This window comes from Perognathus longimembris, chromosome 28 (assembly GCF_023159225.1).
Source record: "Perognathus longimembris pacificus isolate PPM17 chromosome 28, ASM2315922v1, whole genome shotgun sequence".
NCBI lineage: Eukaryota > Metazoa > Chordata > Mammalia > Rodentia > Heteromyidae > Perognathus > Perognathus longimembris.
Window position 1 is genome coordinate 12,982,683 of NC_063188.1, and position 24,644 is coordinate 13,007,326.

Sequence of the window (24,644 nt, forward strand, 5' to 3'; positions counted from 1 at the left end):
GTGGGTTTTCAGAGGAGGGTCGTGCCCATCTGGATGGGGCAGAAGCATAGAGAGAGAAGCGGATTTTCTGCCGCCCTCGGGGGAATGGGCTCGTGCAGCTTTGCTCGTCCTGCGGAGACGCGGCAGGGGAGCGCTGGGGATGGTGGCGGAAGCCCTTGCCCATCTGGCGTTTCCAGGTCCCAATCTGTAAACGGGTCGCGGGGCTTGCGCTGAGAGCGATTGGGCTCCGTGTGGCCTGGGCTGGCACCCCTCTTGGGTTTGCAAGCAACGGCATGCGCTGGGTGCCCAAGGTGGCGGCTACATGCTTGGGGGCCCGGGGCAGATGGCTCAGGTTCCACAGTGGTGCTTGGGAAATGGCGGGCGGAGATTACAATCCCCCAAGGGCCAGGCCTCCACCATGGAAAATGAGGATGGAGAATGCTAAAATCCTATCTTAAAGGTTTTGTCTTAAAATTTGCATGTTGCAGGAGTAAGATTGGCAAAAATATCTCTTGCCACTGTAAAATGTACGGCCCATGCTTATTCTGCACACTTTAAGATCTTTTAAATATGTATGTGTGTGTGCATGTGTGAGTGTGAACATGTTCAAGACTGTCAGTATGATGTAAAATTGAGTGAGTTTAGGTTTAAATTCAAATGGTCATCAAGTTTGGGCATTAACAAATGCTTTAAAGGATTATTGCATTGTTTTAAAAAGGAACTATAGTTAAAAAAATGCTTAATCGGACCTAAGTGTCAGAAATTTGGATTTAAAAGGATATATATTAAACTAATGGGGATAGAAGTAAACTCTCATTAACTCCATGTATGTAGGAAGAAATGGCAAAATGGGCCAATATTTCTCACTAATATATTGGAAAGCTGAATGGATAAGTATTTCTAATTGTAATTCTTGCATTAGGAAAAATTGTCATTTGAGTTCAAAGGTCTTCATGCCATGCAGTAACTGGGACTGAAGAAAAAAAAGAGGCTCTTGAAACAAGCAGCCCGTAGGCAAAGGGCAGCACCTGGTTTCAAAATGCCTGTGAGCTTCAGTTTTTCCAATGCAGATAAAAGCTAAAGTGTTGGGTTAGTAAAAAGGCTTTGGAAATCAAGAATACATTTCTAGAAAAGAAATTTGGAAGTAAAATTGTCCTAAATAATTATTGCAAAGTGAGAAAAGGAGAATTATGGCTACCAAAATGTTTAATTGCGGCTGGGGATATGGCCTAGTGGCAAGAGCGCTTGCCTCGTATACATGAGGCCCTGGGTTCAATTCCCCAGCACCACATATACAGAAAATGGCCAGAAGTGGCGCTGTGGCTCAAGCGGCAGAGTGCTAGCCTTGAGCAAAACGAAGCCTGGGACAGTGTTCAGGCCCTGAGTCCAAGCCCCAGGACTGGCCAAAAAAAAAAAAAAAGTTTAATTGCCATTCCAGCCTCTTTGTAGGTTTTTTGTAACAGTTTCTAGCAGGCCCACAGAAAAGCACAGGTGATACCTACAAGTTTGTCAAGATCTAATACTGGCCCTTAATAAATTCCAGGTAAGAGCATGCTTAGAAACTACTTCTGTGTGGACCACCTTGTTGCTTTAATTGGAGTAAAGTGGCCTCTTGTAAGACTCACTGATCTGAAATCTGCAGTTCGAAGCCAGCCCAGGCAGAGAAAGGTCCCTGTGAGAGACTTGTCTCTAATCAGCCAGCAGAGTGCTGGGAACAGAGTTGTGTAGAGCTCAAAGTGGTAGGGTGCTAGTCTTGAGCTGGAGAGCTGGGGGACAGTGCTCAGGCCCTGAGTCCAAGTCCAGTGGAAAGTCACTCCTCCTGGGACAAAAGTGATAGAGCATCCAGAGGCAGTAAGCCACTGCTTGGATGGCAGAGATGGTGTCAGATCCTAGAGTCACTACTGTTTGGCCTTTCAAAAGTTAATCAAAGCCAGGAAGTCCTAGAAGAATAGTTCATAAGCATGCCTTACTAATGCCCATGTCTGTCTACAGAAATTAAACCTGGAAAAATTTGGATACAAATATTTGCTAGTTTTTGTAGACACCTTTTCAGGATGGGTTGAAGCCTATTCAACAAAGCATAAGACCACGAATGTAGTGGCTAAGAAGATCCTAGAAGAAATCCTACCCAGGTATGGCTTCCCATCCACCACTGGGTCAGACAATGGACTGGCCTTCATCTCAAAAGTAAGTCAGGGAATAGCCGCTGCACTGGGGACGGATTAGAAATTGCATTGTGTGTTTATAGACCCCAGAGTTCAGGACAGGTAGAGAGAATGAATCGGACTCTAAAAGAGACCCTAACTAAATTGGCCTTAGAGACTGGCGCAGACTGGGTGTCACTCCTTCCTTTTGCTCTGCTTAGAGTAAGAAATTCTCCCTATCAGCTTGGCTTTACTCCTTTTGAAATAATGTACGGGTACCCCCCGCCCATTATCCCTAGCCTTCAGACTGAATTGCTTGCTGATTTGGATGATGCTGAATTTTTGTGTAAACTCGATTATTTGCAGCTCGTGCACAAGAATATGTGACCCCAACTTAAGGCATTATATAATTCTGCTTCTGTCCCTGCCCCCCATTTATTCAGACCAGGGGACTGGGTGTTCGTCTGGAGGCATAACCCCAAATCCTTACAACCACGGTGGAAGGGACTCTACATAGTGCTACTGACTAAGGTAGATGGCATCGCCACGGGTCCATTGCTCCCACGCCAGGCCAGCTGACCCCTTTGCCCTGGATGACAACTACCGTGGTGGAACATGGGAGGTCTCCAAGCACCCGACTCAACCGCTTCGCCTTCTCCTCAAGAAAAGAAAGTTAGACTGAATATTGTTATAATTTTCTTTTTGCCTTCTTTCCTTGCTACCCTGGCTAGTGTTGACGTTAACCCTCACCAGCCTTTCCAATTATTTTGGCAGCTCACTCCAAAGTGGAGTGACCCCCTTATTTTAGCAACTAAGGAAGCCCCCTTAGGAACCTGGTGGCCAGACTTAGTAGTAGACTTATGTGATCTGGCCACAGGCAACTAGGATGTGCCAGATCACTTGGACCCAAACCTGACTAAGCAACTTCCCGAGTGTGATGAGAGGAGTCCTGTCAGTTTGACGTGTGCAGTCCCTTGGTAAAGTAGAGTAAGGTTATAGGTTCCTGGCTAGGTAAGGTCAACACCCCTGAGTCAGCCTGAAGAAGTTACAGAAGATGGATGATCTTCACCCATCAGCCCCCCTTTAAAACCGAGGGACCAGAGTTGTTTTAGGTTACTACTTTGGGCCCTATTGGCCCATGCCTTATCTCTATGTCATCCCCTAGACATGCAAGCCATTGAAATGGACAGAATGGAGCCATGATTGGCTCCCAAGGTACCAAAGAGAAAAGGGGGAAATGAAGTGCCAGACTTTGAAGTCAGGCCCCACTTTACCACGTGAACCCCACTTTACCACGTGAACCTGAGATAAGCAGGCCCTGTGAGCAGACCCAGGACAAGCTTATTAGGGCCCAGTCGGTCAAGAACTCTAACGACTGGGAATGCTTAACTCTAACTGCCCCTAGAATGCCTCGAGCCCTGAGCCAATCAGATTTGTACCTGTGTCCTAATCTTGCTTGCTTGAACACCTGATTGTTGTAACTTTGTTTTTTGCCTTTATAAGCCCTGTGTAATCACAGCTCAGGGCTCCCTCCTAACCTCCGCTGTGTCGGTGGGTAGGACAAGGCCTGAGTTGCAGCTCGCTTGAATAAAGCCTTGTCTTGCTTTTGCATTTCGGAACATCTGAGTCTCGGTGGCCTTCTTGGTGGTGGTCTCACGACTTGGCACAACATGATAACTGTGCCCATTGAAGTTATATGGAGAAATAAAAGCCTTCTATAATAAAGAAAAGCTAAGGAATTAATGACTAAAGGCTAGCACTGCAGAAAATACTACTGTGAGAATCCTACCCACGGAAAAGGGTAAAAACAGAAAGACACAGGAAAGACTAGATCCTTCTAGAGAGTAGATTAAAGCAGGAAAATGAAAGAACTAAGAATTACAAAAACAACAAAATGACAGCAAATAGACACCTCTCAATATTAATGTTAAAATTTTAAAAGGCTGAATTATTCAATCAAAAATCATAGAATAGCAAATAGGATCCAATAATTTGCTGCCTGCAAAAAACAGATCTCACTGACTGCTACACTTCAAATATACAAGAATAGAGTGAAAGAATGGAAAAAAATCTTCTAAGAAATGGACTCCCAAGCCAGGGAGAGTAGCCATGCTTATATCTGATAAACAACTTAAAGCTAAAAATCAGTCAAGAGGGGCTGGGAATATGGCCTAGTGGCAAGAGTGCTTGCCTCATATACATGAAGCCCTGGGTTCGAATCCCCAGCACCACATATATAGAAAATGGCCAGAAGTGGCGCTGTGGCTCAAGTGGCAGAGTGCTAGCCTTGAGCAAAAAGAAGCCAGGGACAGTGCTCAGGCCCTGAGTCCAAGCCCCAGGACTGGCAAAAAAGAAAAAAAAATCAATCAAGAGAGACAAAAAGGCTGCTTCATATTAATAAAGTGACTCATTCATGAAGAGTAAATTATACTTGTAACCATATACACACCTAATAACAGCATATTCATTAAACAGATATTGGATTTATAAACACTGATAGACTTCTAATATCATAACAGGACCCTCACACATCAATGAGACAGGTCATCTGAAACAAAAAATTTCAAGAAGCTAGAATTAAATCACACCATAGATCAAATGGACATCTGCAGAGTATTTCACCCAGTAACTACATACTATACATTATTATGACCAGGCTATGAACGTCCTCCAAAACAAAACATATCCTAGAACATATGGCAAGTCTCAGTAAATACAAAAGAATTCTACCAACTCCTTGTATTGTATCAAGCCATAATGTAATCAGACAAGAGCTCAATGGCAAAAGATACTAGAAAATATTTAAGTACATGGAAACTGAACAACACACTGTTGAATGACATATAGGTCACTGAAAAAGAGGTCAGCAAGTTCCTGGAAACTGACATGAAGAGCCATCCAATAGAATGTCTGGGATACAGTAAAGGCAATGTTGAGAAGAAAAATCATATCCCCGAGTGCCTTCATCAAAAGAAAGAACTAATTAGAATGTTATTCAATAATAATGGTATGTATTGCAACTCAAATCTGTAGAGAAACAGAAATAATCAAACCCCAAACTAGGATTATGGAAAGTTTTTTTTTTTTAATAAGGCAGATACTAATGAAATACAGAGGAAATAGGTTACAAAAACAAGCAATGAAATACAAAGATGGATTTTTGAAAATATAAAGAAGTTTGATAAACCCCTAGGCTAATTCAATAAAAAGAAGAGACTCAAAAATTAGAGATGAAAAGTGGAAGATTGCAATGAATACCAAGGAAATACAAAGATCATAAGGGGATGCTTTGAATGACAATACACAAATAAGGTGGAGAATTTAAAAAAGAAATAGATACAATTGACCCACTAGAATGAAAGAAAAGGATCTAAACCACTTAGAATGAGAACAATCAATGAGACTGAAATAATAATAGTCTTCTACAGAGTCAGATGGATTTACAGTCAAGCTCTACAAGGCTTTCAAAGAACTAATATCAATACTTCGCAAACTCTCCCATGAAATAAAAAAAGAACACTACTGAACTCTTTCTATGAAGCAAGTATTACACACATTCCAAAAGAAGACAGAGAAACAACAAAGAAACATAATCATAGACCTATCATTAATGCGCATTGATGCAAAAATTCTTAATAAAATCCTTGGAAATAGGATTCAGCAATACATTTTTTAAGTACAAGCACTTTCAAGCATCAGTGGCCCACATCTATAATCCAAGCCATTCAGTAGGCCGATATCTAAGTATCACAGTTTGAAGCCAGCCTGGGAAAAAAGTTGATGAGACTTTTATTTCCAATTAATCACTAAAAACGAAGCCAGAAGTGGAGCTTTGGATCCAGTGATAGAGTATTAGCTTTGAGCACAAAAGCTCAGGAAAAAAATAGCACAGGCCCTAAATTTAAGTCCTAGGACCAGTGCGCGCATGTTCATGCGTGCGCGCGTGCACACACACACACACACACACACACATAACAACAACAAAAAGTACCACAATCAGGTCTGTGTTATCCTGCAAGGATAATGCAAGGATGGTTCACGATAGACAAATCAATAAATAAACAAATGAACAAAATGCACATGAGCATCTCAGTTGATGCAGAAATATCCTTTGACAAAATTCAACATCTCAGACACCGCTTTAGCAGGGCCTACCTCACTATCATCATCTCTGGGAAGTTGGAGTGACACTGTGTCAATATTAGTTACATAGCCAAAGAAGATTCAAAGAAATTGAATTTGGAGGTGATTATAAAGAAGACTCAGTGAAACTAAGAACAAGAACATCCTCTAGTGAAATTGAAGAGGAACAAAAAAACCAGAAAAGATGCCTTTAATCATACAGCTACAAGGATCCAAAACACAGTGTGGAAATGATGAAAAAAGACACTGAAGCTAAAGAGTATTGTAGAACATTATTTGCTTATGAAGGTACTAATGAAGATGAGCTTTAAGAGGGGAAGATAATCCATTTGATGATAAAGAGATTGGTGAACCTGGATGGTGGAAGGGAGAACATATGAGAAAGAAGGGGTATTTCCAGACAAGATAACTGAGCTGGATAAAGACTTTCCAAAATGAAAGAAACCACCACCTCCTAAGGGTCCAGCTCAAAAGCCTGACCTGTTAGCTGAAGAGAAGTCTTTTCCACTTACGCCTGAAGAAAATGATGAAAAATCACTACTGGATCAGAAGCTTTCCAAATCAACTGCTACATAAGTCCCACCCCCAAAGCTGTCTCCACCAATAATTTATTGAAATCTCCTGCAGCAGTGCATCCAAAGTAACCAGAAAAACCGGTTCCTCCACAACCACCCACAGCCAAAATTAATGGAGAAGTTAATATTTCATCAAAATTTGAAATGGAGACAGTGTTAAAACCAAAGCTAGATTCTGTACAGTTATTATTTAGACCCAACTCAGTAGACTGATTCATTTATAGAAAGGAGCTCTAGAGAAACAGATGTTGTAAATTTTGATAACATAGCTTCAGAAAATTTGCCACGTCGCACTGCAAATCCATGGCAGAAGCTGGGGAGAAGGTTGCTGGCCATTTACCAACTCAGAGCCCAGAAAAATCCTTGAAGTTGCCCAAAGGGGAGGCAACTTAAAACCATCTGAGTTTAAAAAGGATACACGCTATTCCACAAAGCCATCTCTCCCAACACTTTCAATTGCATCTAAGGCAAATAAACTGCTTTCCTAACTCCATTAGAAATCAAAGCAAAAATAGAAACAGATGATAGGAATTAAAATTCCTTGGATGAACTTAGAGCCCAGATTACTGAATTGCTCTCTTCTGGAAACTCTGAAAAAAGGATCTAGTGGAAACATTGGGAAAGAACTGGAAAAACTAGAAGAGTTAGAAGAAGAGAAGACAATGAGGAGTAATGTAGAGGTGGAAATAGAGAAGCTGAGAAAGGATGAATACAGTGTTCTTAGTACTCCAAGGAGTCAGAAACAACACTTGCCTGACTCCTTCCTTGAGTGTATGAACTCTAATATCTATTGAAAAATTAGGGAGATGATTAAAATACACACACACACACACACACACACACACACACTCAAACACACACACACGACAATATTAAAAAGAGGCCTTATTTCCTACTGTGCTGGAACTGCAAACATTTTGTTTTCCTGAAAATACTACTAAATCTGTATAAAAGGAAAGTTTACAGTTGTTTTTGTGTTTGTTTTTGTTTTGCCAGTCCTGGGGCTTGAACTAAAGGCTTGAGCACTGTCCCTGGCTTCTTTTTGCTCAAGGCTAGCACTCTACCACTTGAGCCACAGTGCCACTTCTGGCTTTTTCTATATATGTGGTGCTGGGGAATCTAAACCAGGGCTCAAGTATATGAGGCAAGCATTCTACCACTAGGCTATATTTCCAGCCCTACGGTTGTTTTTTAAACTGAAATTATAGTAGTATTTTTTGAGATCTCCTATAAATATAGTAGCATCTTTATAAGCAATCTTTGAGAGGGACAAATTAGCTTTGTAGTAAGCATACTCACTACATTCCCCCTAATACACAAGGGATATAAGCTTTGTGTATCATATATATATATATAAAGTTTGAGCTTCTTATCCAGGATTACTTGTTTGTCTGCAGTGCTGTTTATATTTAAGGTGATAAAGTAAAAGCTTCCCAGATAGAAAACAGAGTACTCACCCATGCATTTAGTAATAATGGAATAATAAAAATCCTTCAACTTCTATAATGTTTTATATTGCTTGCAATAAAGGGTTCATAAGAGGAATTTACTTTAAATGCATTGGATTATTAAGCATTTGGGAAAATATAAGCTTTCTTTTAAATTCATGAGATCTAAAGAAATTGTCAGTTCTTTACTTGTGCCTAGAAACTACAGCACATAGGAACTATGCAAATATCAGCCATATCACTGTGCCTTTTGGGTTCACAACCTGAAATATTACTTATTTTATTATTTAGTGGTTTTATTTTCCATGGTCCTTCCTCTATTTTTATGATATTAGGAAAAGAAAATCCAAATCTTTTCACAAATTCAATATGAGGTTTCATACTCAAATTACTGTAAAAACTCAGATTTTTCAGTGAATAAATTAGACTTACAAAGATAATTTGTACTGTTATTTTGGTAAAAAAAAAAAAAAGTAAGAGTCTTACTATCTCATAAAATATACTATTACAGCTTTATTGGAACCAAATCTAGTTGACCGTACTATAGTACATTTTCACAGAATGGATATGTTAGTCGATTTTTCAGTCAAGCTAAACAATTGCACATGTTGAGATATACGTAATTTGTCTCAAAGGGCATGTGAGTTTTTGATATGTTAAAAAAAAGTTATGTTTTTATTTGTAAAATTAGGCTTTAAGCTTTACTCTAGCAAATGAGTTAAAGATATTGAGTACCAGTTATCATGTTCCTTCATTTGTCTTAAATGACCAAACTAGTATTTTTCCTTTATTTTTTTTTTTTTTAAGAAATCCTGACCAGGCGCTTGTAGTTCCCACCTGTAATTTAACTACTCAGAAGGCTGAGATCCAATTAACTACCACAAAAAGCTGGAAATGGGGCTGTAGCTGAAGTGGTAGAGTGATAACCTTGAGCAAATAAGCTCAGGTACAGTACCCAGGCCATGAGTCCAAGCCCCAGGACCAGTACCACAAAACACATACACACAAGAAAGCTTGTGAAAAATGAAATTTTGTCGTGTATTTTCAGTTAAAGGAGAACTCGAGTACAAATGCCAGTATAAAGATGTTGCTTCATTCATAACTTTTGGTGTGTACATGGTGGTCATTTGAGGTCTTTGGGGTCTTGTATTAAGGTCATTATTGAACAAAATTGTTTTCTCCTGTTTTGTCTTTAAAAAGCCTGTCAAATTATTTTTCTCACTAAATTAGATCTTTGAATGACAGTCTTTCGATAAAACTATGAACATTTCATCTAGAAACCATCTTCCAGTTTTTCCTAAGAATTGGGATGAAAAGGTTTCAACAGATTCCAAGCTATTCTCAAAAGTTCTTTTGAGCTGTGAGTGGTGGAAGTCATGGTGCTGCGATTCCAGCACTTGCCAGGCTGGAGTATGGGTTGTGAGTTTCAGGTCAGACTGAACTACATGATGACATCCATAACATCAAGATTATAGTGAATACTGACATAAATGTTTTTTGGCCTCATTCAGAATAGAAAAATTATTGATGTTCTATGTGTCCATTCTTCTGACCTCAAAAAAAAAAAACCAGTAAAGAATACAAGTATTTTTGAATACTTGAATAATGGAAAATAATTCTTTAAATATGATTATTTGTCTGCATTTGCTCTTGGTATGGGAACTTTTCTGTTAACTACTATTCCTGAAGTTCATATCAGAAAATGATGTAATTCTAGTTTTTATTTACATGTGAACACAAGTAACAAAATAAAGCTGAACAGCAGGGAATCTGTCTTGCTAAATTTTTCATGAATTTATATTTCAAGTTTTCTCTTCTCTGAATTAACAATTAACAATTCTCTTCTCTGAATTATCAATTTCCTAAATGTAGTTCTATGTTGTATGTGTGTTTGTGACCACTGAGGTCTGTCATATTATCAAGCTGATGTTATCTCTAGAAGACTTCACAGAAAAAGTCTGAAATGCAGAGATGTGTGAAATGCAGAGAAAATGGGCATTATGTAATAGAAGACTCTCTTATGCTTCTTACGGTGATTACAGAAAAAAATACAAGTGCTTTGCTTTTTCTTGACATTTTATGCTTGCATTTAAGCTTGAAATGTCTGAGCAGAATGAGATGTTAAAATTAGAAATGAGAAGTTATAATTTAAAGGCTTTTTTTTGCCAGTTGTGGGGCTTGGACTTGGGGCGTGGGCCCTGGCACTAAGCTCTTTTGCTCAAGGCTAGCATTAACATTGAGCTATAGCACCACTTCCAGATTTCTAGTGGTTAATTGGAGATATATACAGAGAATGAGGTTCGTCTATAGCACCAGACCAAGCAACATGACCTGCTGAAGTCTGTCTTGGGACAATAGAGTTAAGGTATGTATAGTGAAGCCAGGCTGAGACAAGAGGGTCACATGTTGCATACAAGCCTCGTTTATCTAGTAGGTTTGATGTCACTTGGGATACACAGCGTTGGGTGAACATTTCTCAAATAAAAACAACAAGAAAAATAAATAAAATGCTATGAACAATACTGGGAAAAATACTACCTATGACTTCTACCTGCTCCAAATGTTATAAGGATTAATCTAATGATGTAATAATTCCCTCAACACAAGCAAGAAAAGAAATGAACACACTAACAAAAAAATTAGCAAGAGTCCAATTTTTATTAACAAAAATTCAAAACATTCAAAGGTTCCATTGTTTTTCCTAAACCTCTGGAAGGCTATTCACTTAACTAATACATGCTATAAGGCTTCTAAATTAGCCTGCCATACTCTCAAATATAACAGCTCTTGCTTCTTACTGATCAATGTCAAAAACAGAATTACATGTCTGGAGAGTCATTATCTTTGTTGAGACCACGGTTGAGTTTTGTCAGTGCACTCTCAAGGTGTACAGTTAAATCATGACAATTGAATCTGTAAAATTCAAAGAATGGTAATTAAGTAAATGACAAACAACAAATTACTTGGGACATGGGGAAGGGAGATCACCACCTATATGTAAGTAATGAGTATGTCCAAGCAGTGAAAATCACCCAAGCAAGGGCAAAGATCAACTGAAAATTAATGCTCAATTCATCTCAGACTGCAATAAGGCCAGAGAGCTTAATGGGTCTGGAAAGCTAAGTCTAGAAGACACCAACGTAAATAGCATTCAAGTCAGCCTCAACTCTGAGTGAGGGCCAGGGATTGAGAAGCTCAGAGTAAGAACTGATCTTATACTCCTCATGCCCAATACCGCATTACTCTACATGGGTAGCTGGACACCAATTGCTGAAGATCACAGTTCAAAGCTAACCTGGAAAGACAAACCCATGAATCTTTTATCTTTAGTTAAGCACCAAAAAGCCAGAAGTACAGCTATGGCTCAAGTGGTAGAGTACTTGCCTTGAGGAAAAAAAAAGCTTAGGGACAGTGCCCAGGTCCTGGACAGGTACAGAAAAACAACAAGAGAGGTATACAGCTCCTACGACCACCCACCTTGCTGCTTCTCTGATGGCATGTAGCACAATTTCTCTTTTCATTTCCAGAGGTCCCTGCACACCATCAAGCAACTGGAAGATATACTGATATCCTGCAGAAACATTAAGTCAATCTTGTTAAATAAAAGCCTGTCTCAAGAGCTATGAATCATTATGAGGAATATTACACTGTGAGTACACCCATGTGAATGTGTTTGTATGTATGTTTTGAATGCTTATATTAAGGAACTGACCCATAGCTAATCAACTAGTCTTATAAACAATAACCAAGTAAGCTCAGGCTGGAAAGAGTTACTGTCCATTGAAATATTTTAGTGATAATAAAGGAGAACATAATATTATATGAAAAATGTTAATTCTGGCAGACTCTCTCCTGAGGCAGTGGCAAACTATCCTACACAATAAAATGATGGAGTTTCCCTAAGTTTTTAATCATGAGCCCTTCTCCCCGCTACTTACCATATCCCAAGTTCTGAATTTCCTTCTTGAGCTCACGTTTTATACCAGCATTGATTTCCTCATGTTCTGCTGACAATGGATCAAGTACCACATCCAGTTCAGGCATTTCTCCAATTCGGAAGTCACCTGTGGAGAGGTCTACAGTCAAATATCCTCCCCCATATGTGTGTAACCTGGTGATACCAGGCTATAGAAGCAACACATTCCCACTGCTACTAGGGGAGTATCCACATAAAGAACCAGTGGACTGGGGGAGCAGTGCCTCCTGCCACCTGCTTAAGCTTTGATAGAATACTTAGTCACAAAGAGCCTTCATGTGGGCCCTCACCTCTCTCCATGGGCTGCTCAGGGGTGTCTAGGCTGCCAGCAGCACCTGCAAACCAAATGGAGAAGATGAGCTTTGAGGTGGGAGGGTTTCATGGCAAAGGGCACCCCAGGGTGTTCCTCATGGGATATACTAATTGCTTTCAGATGACAAGGGTTTGACTTCAGCACAGAGACTAAAAGAAATCCTCCTGATGCCCTTTGGCTCCATGAATACATGCAAAAATCTAGGTGGACAGGACAAGTAAGAAATTAACCCCTCAAAGATCTCTGGAATCCATAACTAACTGTTGTCTTGACACAATTTGCACGCAATAAAGCTTAGATCTCACATGATATCCAAGTATCAGATATTTGCACCCTATTACCCCAAATTCTATGGTATAGATTATTCTGCTCAGGCTTCTCTTCTGTGCTAAAGTAGGGACTTTTTTTTTCAGTCCAAGTATGACATCTCTATGTCCTTTACATATGTCCTGCTGTTCCTGGGATCATGACAGAAGCTGGGTTCAACAGTGAGCAACAGAGGTAGGAAGGTACTCTGACCCCTACCTTAATGGTACATCTACTGGCATAGTACAGAAGTCATAAAGGAAGTGCACAGCAGCCAGCAGCACACTTGCAGCTGGACTCATGCTGGTGAAGAAGTGAGAATGGATGTGAATAGGGGAAGAGGGCCTGATGGGAGATATCCTCAAAGCAGAGTCACAGGATGAGACAGAGGTGGCTGGAGCACATACAAAGGAAGGAGGCCAGGAGGTGGTGCTGGCCAGGGCAGCAGCCATAGAGGAAAGAACCAGGGACCACAAAGTGTAAGTGAGAGGCAAACAAAAGAAGGAAGTTCCCTGGGCTGGGAATATGGCCTATTGGTAGAGTGCTTGCCATGCAACACATGAAACCCTAGGTTTGATTTGTCAGCATCACGTATATAGAAAAAGCCAGAAGTGGCGCTGTGGCTCAAGTGGTAGAGTGCCAGCCTTAAGCAAAAAGAAGCCAGGGACAGTGCTCAGGCCCTGAGTTCAAGCCCCAGGACTGGTAAAAAAATGAAGGAAATTTCCAGTATTCAGGAAAGAGCAGATGATAGGCCCATGAGTTTCATAAGTCTGTAGACCATAGTGAGGATTCAGCTCATGTTGTAAATGCTTAGAATCATAGAGGATGAATATTGGATATAATAGGATCTGGTATGGTCTCATCACATCCTTATTTCATCATTCTAGCAGAAGGATAAGAGAATACAAATGGGAACAAACTGGTCAGAAAACAACTGTTACAGCTAACTAGGGGAAAGTCATACTAGAGGGGAAGAAAATAGAGAAAAAAATGTGTCATTCATAAATCATTACCATTAAATTAGGGGTGAAGAAAAAGTGGAAAGCAGAAAAAGAATAAGACATATACAAATAACTTAAAGCAACATGGAGAAAGGAAGTCTTAGAAAGTTGTCACAGAGTGGGAGTGGACAATTGGGCCAAATACTGCAGATAAAAGAATAACAATGTCAGTTCAGACTGTGAGTCTTGTGCCCAATAGATGTTCCCTGTGAAGGAGGTGGATTCCCTATATTACATCAGGCAGGAGAGATGATGTTGCAGGGAGGTGAAGTATGAACAGAAGATGATCATAGGCTAAAGAGAATTCCACCGATTTCTTGTGTGAAAATAGACATGCAAGAGGGTGTTTGTCTTCCCACCCACCAAAGATATGATTACCTTCTCCTGTTTCCTCAGCTGAAGTCTTGGGCTGGCATTCTTCTCCTACTTCCTGTGTATTCTTGGATGCCAGCTCTTTGGTTTCCATCTCTTTAACAGGTGATAGAAGAGCCAAGACTTCTTCACTCAATGGGCCCAGTTCATTTTCAAATATGATAGAATTGTCACTTTCTTGATCATCCATCATTTCCTGGAAGACAGCAATGGACATATTCCATTCATGTTAACAGTAAACTACTACAATATTGGAAAGAAGTCAAATAGTCTACTTGGTAAGATGGTGAATCAGTTTTCTCCATGTAGATGCATCTGTAAACAATCAGGAAACCATAGAAACATGCGAACACATAATACATAATACACTCAAATGCATAAGCCATTACACAGAGAAACAAGCCGTGGTGGTAAAATGAGCAATATTCTTTCCGTGGGAGGAAAGAATCCTTACTAAACTCACTCTGGTCAGCTGTCCACCCTGCCCTAGAATGACTTTAGCAATCTTGTTTATAATCTCATCAAGTTGAATTTGTTTGAACATCAGCAACCTGAGAATCAAGACGACAGAAGTCCAAAGAGCTTAGGAAACAAATGATCTTAAAAAGAAAACATCAGTTAGAACATACATCATCATCTATGGGATTGAGTACAAAAGACCAAGTAATGTGATTTATATTACATGGCTTATGGCGCTGGAGCCTGGAGAAGTGAATATACAGGTACAATAGAACACAGACTCTGGAAACATATAGAAATACAAAACAGGTAGATTTGTGATCTATAGACCAGAAAAGTCATTGCAGGAAGGATGGTTCTTTGCCTCACCAATAGCATACACATCTTGACCCTTACTTTGTGTAAAACTAGATTATTAAAGATATTGCCTTCATATATTTAAGGAAAACAAAAAAATTAAAGAAAAGCTGTAATCACCAAGTATGTGTTCTTTAGTTAAACTACAGAACTTTAAGAGACTATTAAAGCAAAATATGTAATTGCAGGTCATGTGCAAAATCTGTTGCTTTTGTAGGTTTAAATGAATTATGGGAATCCAGAATACATGAACAACTACCAACCATTTTTATTTTACAGCACTGGAGTTTGTATTCAGAGCCTCGCAGTTGCTAGGCAGGTACTCTATAACTTAAGGGAAATCATCAGTAGTTTTTTAGATTTGCTTTTCAGATACAATCTTGGGGTTTCGCTTAGGGCTTCTGATTGCCATGAGTCTATCTAGGTCTTCCTCTTAAATACTTATACTCTGTCATATCCAATTTATGTGTTACCATAAAGTCTCCATCATATTATGCCTAGCAGGTCTGGAACTATAACCCTTCAAATCTCTGCCTCTGAAGTAGGTAGGATTATAGTCCTGTGCCACCCCACCCCTCCCAATACAAATACAATACAAAGTACAATGCAGCTCTCGGAACCTTAACCTCACTAAAGACACATTGCTAAGGGTGCGCCACCTTGTGGGCAGAACAGGAAGGGCAGAACCCGTTCGCGCCAAAATGTAATGGCGGAGGAGCCACGCCCACCGCGTGAGAGGAACCAGATGCCAGAAACCACATGACCGGAACTTGGGGCTTGAAGAGCCGCCAAGATGGAGGGAAGTCTCCTTGGCGGGAAACATTTACGAAATGGAAACCGTGTATTGCATCCTCCCCTTCCCCCTCCGCCCGCCGCTCCCAAGGCGCTGAAACCCCACAGAAGGTGTCCCCCACGCACACCAAGACATGACTCCTGATAAACCCTCAGGGAAGCGAGCACAGCGTCCTAGCACAGCCGCCGACTCCGGCCTCGGCCGCCACAGCACACACTAAGGGCTAGGGGAAAGACTTCCCCTCCACCAGGTCCACATTGCTTTATTAGTATGGCGGACACACTAAGCCGCCAGGAACCCCCGAAGACGTAAGGAACTCCCCTCCACCCACCCCAGCCCCACCCCACCCCACCCCCGCCCCACTCCAGCCCCGCCCAGCCTCACCCCATCCCAGCCCAGCCTCACCCCATCCCAGCCCCAGACCTACCCCAGCACAGCCCTACCCCACCCCAGCCTTACCCCACCGCACCCCAGCCCCACACCACCCCACCCCACCAACACCCCACTCCGCACATTGTCTATCAATAACTGAGGTAGACACACCATAGAACTGGACCAGAAACTCAAGGAACAGCTTCGAAGTCCTGCAACTCCCCAGCAATGAAATACTAACCGAAAGTTCGGAGCCGGCGAGCACCTCAAAAGTAGTCCGGCCGCTAAGCACTTCACCTCCAAAATGGCTGGAGAGCTGTGCGCGCCGCTTCCAGGTGGACTTTCTAGGACTCACCTGCAAGGTGCAGACGAGGCTGTGCATTCACACCCTCTAGGGGTGTGGGGTGGAAGTGCAGCGCCCTCTCCCAGAACTTATAAAAAGATTATATTGTAAAGATGTTGCACAAAGGGGCTGCGAATATGGCCTAGTGGTAGAGTATTCGCCTCGTATACATGAGGCCCCGAGTTCGATCCCTCAGTACCACGTATATAGAAGAACCCGGAAGTGGCACCGTGGCTCAAGCGGCAGAACAAAAAGAAGCCACGGACAGTGCTGCTCAGGCCCGGAGTTCAAGGTGCAGGACTGGCAAAAAAATAAATAAATAAACATGATGCACAGAGCAGTTATAAGTTACAAAAGCCAGGTAATAACTACATTTCTTTTCAATGTCACCCCTTCCCTCACTTTCTCCCAGTTTTTACCTTCCTGCCCCGCCCCCAAGCAAGTGGTATAGTTCATTTAGCCCATACTGTCTAGTGAGTTTCACTGGTGCATGTATTCACACTTTGTCCCACCATTTCTGTGCTCCCTCTGACATTCCCTCAAACAGACAAACTTACAAATAACACAAAAGGCACAGAAAAACAAAACAGCAACAAACGAGAAAAAAGTTTAACAAATAGTGATGACAGCATGGGATAGAGTTTTGATGGAAATTCCAACCAGGGCACCCACTCCCACTGACTGATAGGATGCTATGGTTAAGCCACCTTAGGGTGATGGCTTTGATTTCAAGATTAATTCAGAACAGAACACAAGGGTGAGAATAATGTAATTTGTAAGACTTTCATACGTGCAGATTTTCCTGTGACTCTCCTAATGTTATCGAGTAAACACTCTAGAATCTTTTCTACCATTATGTCTGTTTATGGACAGTTTCCTTCTTTTATTTTCTATCACATGACACTAGGATTGTCTACAAAGGAAAGAATAGCACAAACCAAGGGGAAAGATGATTATACCATTTTAGCCAAAGCCACAAGAGCTGCTTTCAACTCTAGGAAAACCCCCACCAAAAAATATCTCCAGAAGCAATTTCAATCTATTGTGAATGATAGAATGAAGATGTCTATTGCCAAGCAATATGATCATCTTTTTTTTTCTTTGCCAGTCCTGAGGCTTGGACTCAGGGCCTGAGCACTGTCCCTGGCTTCTTTTTGCTCAAGGCTAGCACTCTGCTACTTGAGCCACAGCACCACTTCTGGCCGTTTTCTGTATATGTGGTGCTGGGGAATTGAACCCAGGGCTTCATGTATATGAGGCAAGCACTCTTGCCACTAGGCCATATTCCCAGCCCCAATATGATTATCTTGTAGATACAGAGATAAACCTTGGTGCTGTGGGGGGGAGCAGAAGGTGTGAGGAGAGAACTGTGAAGAAGGGGAGGGACAGGCAAAGGGGGAAAAGAGGCAGAAAGATGGGGACAGGGGACTTGTATTTTTAAAGTTTTGATTAGATTATCTTCAGATTTCTCAAAGATTTCTTAACTAGAGGGAAGTAGCATGACAGGAAGAAAATAAAATCTGCCTATCCATCAACAGTGTTGTATTGAGGTAGCACTATTCCTCAGAATCAATGGAACAACTAAAAATGACTCAGCTAAACACAAACTGCAAGAGTTCTGTCACAATCTGCTATGACTGGGGACTATGCAGTAACATATGCTGGACCATGGAATTGAGTTTTGGAGTACCAGAGGCTTGAAGTCTTTCTCCAGCTTCAGGTTCCCAAGGTCCACCACAAGGTATTTATTGAGTAGGTTACAGGGGTATATCTGCAGAAAGTGAGGTATCAATGTTCTTGATGTCAGAAGCACAGATCATGTGATACAATCTTATTCAAGTGATAAATGACTTCCTTATCTTAGGAAGTACAGGTAAGCAGTAAATGACTTACAATTTGCATAGGCTTTTGTCTATCCCCAAGCTCCCAGAAAGTTTGGGGCGAAATTAGCCTACACCCAGGAGAGAAATGTGAATTCCTGTCAAGCCAGGACTGATGGACCTTTCCAGGAAACTCTCAACCTTCTGAGAGTTTATGCTGGGAGGAGGCATTCCAAACTCTCAATCCTTTTGGGTGTCAGCTCAGCTTTGCGGAGCTCTCACAGAGATCCTCTCCACTGGAACATGTTTATAAAACATTCTGAAAAGCTCTTCAAGTGGAGCAGCGTTCCTGGAGTATACCTAACACTCATCCAGTGAGATCCAGACTGTGATGACCTCCCCCCACCCCCCACCCCCGCCCCACAACAAGCCCCATTGGGGATGGGGAAATTCCAGAAATAGAGACTTAAAGTAAATTAGGGAGTTAAACACTGGATTACTGGAATTCAGTAAATAGCAAAAAAACTCAGGAGCCCGAAAATCTGGAATGTGGCCTGGTCAATATTGCCTTGTTTACTGGAATTATAATAACCTGTAATCACTAACTGTCACATATACCATTGCCTGCATACAGCAGTTGCCTTTAAAAACTCACCCCTACTGAAGCTCAGGGCTGATCTCCAGTATGGTGGGGGACAGATGCTGAACAGCTAATTAAAGACTCCTAGCCTGATAGTGTGCTGGTGAGTTTGTTGCTGTGGATTAGAGTCCCATTTGGGTAGTCAATATACTACAATCTATGCCTTTGTGTCCATGACCCTGGAGTGAGAGTTACATCATTGACTTCCCTGTCTCTGAAGTGTCAGATATGGTCCAAACTACTTTTCTTCATGAGTCTGCATCAAGCATAGGTCCTCTTAGGAGTGATTTCACATTTGAGTCAAGTGCATTACTTTCCTAAATAAATCCCTTTTTGTGACTCTGTTGCTATATATCCCATGTAGGACATGCCTGTGGAGACACGTGGCTAAAATAGAATTAGCTTTCAAACTGGGTCTCATTGCCATTGCTATAATTCCAGCAGTGAAGTGACTGGCTCCAGTACAACTTTGAACAGAAAGATAAAAACGAGAATGGAGGGGCTGGGGATATAGCCTAGTGGCAAGAGTGCCTGCCTCGGATACACGAGGCCCTAGGTTCGATTCCCCAGCACCACATATACAGAAAACGGCCAGAAGCGGCGCTGTGGCTCAAGTGGCGGAGTGCTAGCCTTGAGCGGGAAGAAGCCAGGGACAGTGCTCAGGCCCTGAGTCCAAGGCCCAGGACTGGCCAAAAAAAAAAAAAAAATTGGGGGCTGGGGATATAGCCTAGTGGCAAGAGTGCCTGCCTCGGATACACGAGGCCCTAGGTTCGATTCCCCAGCACCACATATACAGAAAACGGCCAGAAGCGGCGCTGTGGCTCAAGTGGCAGAGTGCTAGCCTTGAGCGGGAAGAAGCCAGGGACAGTGCTCAGGCCCTGAGTCCAAGGCCCAGGACTGGCCAAAAAAAAAAAAAACAAAACAAAAAAAAAACGAGAATGGAAGAAAATGAAATGTGTAACAAGTTGAACAAGAAATGTGCTCACTACCTTACGTATGAAACTGTAACCCCTCTGTACTTCACTTTGACAAAAAATAAAAAAAATAAAAATAAATGAAAACGAAATGAAAAGAGAGAGGAGAATGGAAGGAGGGGGAGAAAGGGGAGAAAGGATAAAGGGAGAAGAGGAAATCATGAAGGAGAAAGGCAAGGGAAGAAGAAAGGAATGAAAGAAGGGAAAAGGTCAGAAAAGAACAGGTAAAAGAAATGAAAACAGAAAGGTGATAAAAGAAGCCTTGAGAGGAGAAAAGAATAGGGAAGAGAAGAGAAGAAAGGAAAAGGTTGAAAAGGCAATTAAAGAAAGTGAAGAGGGGCTGGGAATATGGCCTAGTGGCAAGAGTGCTTGCCTCATATACATGAAGCCCTGAGTTTGATTCCCCAGCACCACATATATAGAAAATGGCCAGAAGTGGCGCTGTGGCTCAAGTGGCAGAGTGCTAGCCTTGAGCAAAAAGAAGCCAGGGACAGTGCTCAGACCCTGAGTCCAAGGCCCAGGACTGGCAAAAAAAAAAAAAAAAAGAAGAAGAAGAAGAAAGTGAAGAAGCCAGGTGCAGTGGTTCACATTTATAATCCTAGCTACTCAGGAGGCTGAGATCTGAGGACCATGGTTCAAAGCTAGTTTAATACCCAATTAACAACCAGGAAGAAAACCAGAAGTGGCACTTTGGCTCAAGTGGTAGCTGAAGAGCTCAGGGACCGCACCCAGGCTGGGAGTTCAAGCCCCACAAGTACCAAAAAAAATGTTAAGAAAATGATAAGAAAACAACTTTGCCTGTGTTAGTTTGGTACCATATCCTTAGAGTGTTTAACCAACTTCCAAGTAGCAGATTGGTTGTTTTGGTCTGCTTCTATCAGAGATAAGGCACTTTGGTATATTCTTGAATATTTATCGTGTATTTAAATTTTCATTGCCATTCATTATGCTTTGGGAGAATCATTTGTCATCTTAGGAAGGGCTATGCATGGCATTTGCTTCCAAGAAATGTACAGTGACTGACTCATGGAACTCTCTTACCAGCTTGTCACCCTCCCCACCATCCTGAAATGGCTGCCTCAAACACTAGCATGATTGTTTGAAGCCGCACTAATAGTCTTAGCTTTGTTAGTAATGGGGTTTGACTTTGGGGGCCATTTTCCTAGGCAGGTGCTCTACCTCTTAAGCTGCAACTCCAGAGAGTTCTAGCTTGTGGCATCAGCTCTCTGGACTTCCTGAAAGAGGGTAAAATCTCTTTTTCTTATTACGAGCCATGTGGAACTGCTTCTTCCATAGATAAGTTCACAGCTTCAGCATAGAAGGGATAATGTGGGGGATTCCTTTCCATATCCACTCACAAAACCATCATTCTCAGCAACTTTTGGCTGTGGGCTCACAGGTTTTTCTTTTGATGTAGGGAAGGATCTGTCCTAAAATTACTGAGTTATCAACAATTAGTGGCCAATAGGGGCAAAAAAATAAGCTCTGAATACCCCATCTCAATCAATGACTGGGCATGGTGGCATTCTTGTTTTCCCATTCAGTGGAAGGATAATGACTGAGCTAAAGTAGTATGTATTTGTAATGACAATTTCCACAGAAAAGCACAGTAGAAGGATCTCATCCCAGTAACACATGAAACCAGACCAAATGTTGAAAGTAACCAAAGCACAACTGGACTACAGGCATGGCTCAGGTAGTATAGCACCTTCCTAGCAAGAAAAAAGTCCTTAGTAAAATCTCCAGTATGGTCAAAAACAAACTACTGTTTGATGTGGCGTGTCTATGTATGCCCACATGTAGCATTCAGAGGCTGAGGTGGAAAGACGGTGAGTTCAGGGCTAGCACGGGTTCTATGATAGCTTTTATGTCAGCCTGACCTCCCTAGCAGAATGAAGTCACATACACAGAAGGAGAATTACTGCATCTATGTAGAAATTAAACTTCTTACCTGGGTACTTTGAGTCACTCACAGATAATCATGAACCAAATGGTTTACAATAGAGTCTGCATTAAAAATTCCTGGCTCAAAGGAAACTGACTCTGAACAAGGGCTGAGTAGCAACATGCCTGCAATGTTTAAAGTTCTGAGTTTTGTGACAGACTGAAGGGACATTTTTATCCAGGCAATTCAAATTTAATGGCCCAGACCCTTCAGTAAATCTGGTGTGAATGCCAGACACCATGACGTGTTGAGGTCTCTTAGGACAAAATGAATATGAAGTGGATAGCGAAGCCAGCCATGGTTACCCACACCTCTAATTCCAGTACTTTCAAGCCTCAGGAATTGGGGATTCACACTTGCTGGGACTACGTAGTGAGGTGAGTTTTAGGTCACTGGGGATACATAGGGAGAACTTGTCTCAAGACATACTAGCAAAACATTATCAAAACCAGAGGGACCGTTCTACAGAAGACTGTTATACATACTAGCCATGCCTTGAAAACCTGCTGCAGAGAGCAGGAGGCTAATAAGATTTCTTCAAGGAGGTAGTAACATGCCCAACACAGGCGAGAGAACAAAAGAACACAGCACAAGTTGTGTTTGCAAACCACTTTTATTAAAAGAAATTCACAACAGTTACAGGTTCTACTTCTTTTTCTTAGGCTCTGTAATACAATTCTCTTAGCATATGCGTAAGAGGCTTTAGTATTGGCCTGATACTTTCTCTAACACAGTTGCTTCTGACTTTTTATTGATCAGTTTCATAACAGAGTTATATATTTGAGTTGTCATTATCACCTTTGTACAGGTTGTTGATTATTTCCATAGCCTTTGCAAAGTTGCCAATCAAGTGTTGGCTTACGACTCTGAAAATGAAGAGAGAGGTCATCAGCCAAAAGACATGCAAAGAAAAATAGTCTGTAAACACTGTGGGACATGGGGTAGAAAAACCACCACAGACATGAAAGTAAGGAGTTTGTCGACACAATGAATGTCACAAAAGCAAATGACAAAGACTGTTATGTAAGGGTCAATGCCAAGCTCAGGTCAGCTCTGGCCCCCAGGGAAACTAGAGCGCTGAGTGGGCCTGGAAAGCTAAGGCAGACTAAGAAGACACTAACATAAATCGACTCCGTCTTAATTATTTGTGAGTGTCACAGACACAGCAGCTCAGTGAAAGGGCTATTCTATATCCTTCATACCTGGCCCAGTTGCAAAAAAGAATATGGACATTTCCTATTGCCACCCACCTCATTGCTTCATAAATGGCATATTCAACAACTTTCTCCCTGGCTCTCAGAGGTCCTTCCACTTCCTGAAGTAACTGGAAGATTCTTCTATAACCTGAAGAGAAAAAACAAACAAACAAAAAACTTCAGTGTTTTTCAAGTGAAGAACACAAGACAATCTTGATGGATGCCTGTCTAAATAGCATTTCATCATGGTGTACAATGTTAGTAAGGGGGATATGTCGGTGTTTTACAAACTTCACTTCATACTAGCCCATACTTAATCAGGGAAGCTGAATGTGATTCAGTAAGACTAAAATGAGAAAAGCAAGAAAGATCTCCTGGGATGCATTAGTCACAGTACAGAGGAACCAATGTAAATTATCTAAATATGCAAATCTGGCCTCCCTCTATATAGCCACATGACCATCTCCCAGTTTATCATTAGCCATTCTTACTTTTGCCCAGCTGCTCAATTGCCTTTGTGAGTTCAATTTTTATAGCAGCACTGATTTCTTCAAGTCCTGCTGGTAAGAAATTGAGAAATATAAGGGAAGGGGTAGGTAGAAGAGCAGTAAAGATGTTGAAGTGATGACCCAAATCAAGATGCACTGTACAGATTAAACTTCTTTTTTAAATGTCAAAAATTCAAAACATAACCTAAATTTAAGATAAGTAAGGGAAGGAGTGGGTTGGGAGGGGTGGGTAGGAATGCTGAAAGGGGCAGCATTGATCAAGATGCACTGTATTCATAACTGCTTTGGTGAGTGGAAACTCATTTGTACAACTACTTAAAGATAATCAAGGGGCTGGGAATCTGGCCTAGTGGTAGAGTGCTTGCCTCGTATACATGAGGCCCTGGGTTCTATTCCTCAGCACCACATATATAGAAAAGGCCAGAAGTGGCGCTGTGGCTCAAATGGCAGAGTGCTAGCCTTGAGCAAAAAGATGCCAGGGACAGTGCTCGGGCCCTGACTTCAGGCCTAGGACAAGCAAAAGAAAGATAAGATGTTTAAAACAATCAGACATCACAGCTGATGTGAACATTGCTTCAACTTCTGAGTCATCTGTGGTGAGGTTGCTATTCATTTCCCCTCCCCTAAATGTTACCACCATCTCTGAGAAGCAAACTTTCTCGGGCTGCCATGGGAGTATTCACACACAGGATCCAGTGGACTTGGAGGAACGCTGCCTCCTGCCACCTGCATAAGCTTTGATGGAAGACTATTCCACAAGGAGCCTTCACGTGGACTCTTACCTTTCTCCATGCACTGCTCATGGGTGTCCGGGCTGCCAGCAGCACCTGCAAACCAAATGGAGAAGATGAGCTGGGAAGTCTGAGGGTTTTGTGGCACATGAACCTCAAGGTGTTCCTCGTAGGAAAAACTAATTGCTTTCAGAAGATGCGTGTTTCCAAGAGAAAAAAAAACTTCATGCTTGAAAGTTGGACTCAAC

General features: G+C 41.6%; 1 protein-coding gene and 1 pseudogene across 1 annotated transcript in view; one reads left to right on the forward strand and one right to left on the reverse strand.

Moving 5' to 3' along the window:
- The first annotated feature begins 272 nt into the window (after positions 1-272).
- On the forward strand, positions 273-9,420 carry LOC125344028 (annotated as a pseudogene).
- A 13,166-nt stretch (positions 9,421-22,586) lies between these two features.
- LOC125343570 (integrator complex subunit 6-like) overlaps positions 22,587-24,644 on the reverse strand; it is a 63,380-nt gene continuing 61,322 nt past the window's right edge. Inside the window, exons 20-23 of the mRNA XM_048336065.1 lie at positions 24,448-24,492; positions 23,648-23,713; positions 23,211-23,304; positions 22,587-22,826 (exon numbers count right to left, since the gene is read on the reverse strand). Of these exons, the coding sequence (XP_048192022.1) occupies positions 22,733-22,826; positions 23,211-23,304; positions 23,648-23,713; positions 24,448-24,492 (299 nt within the window). The 3' untranslated portion in view covers positions 22,587-22,732. The remainder of the gene's footprint in view (positions 22,827-23,210; positions 23,305-23,647; positions 23,714-24,447; positions 24,493-24,644) is intronic.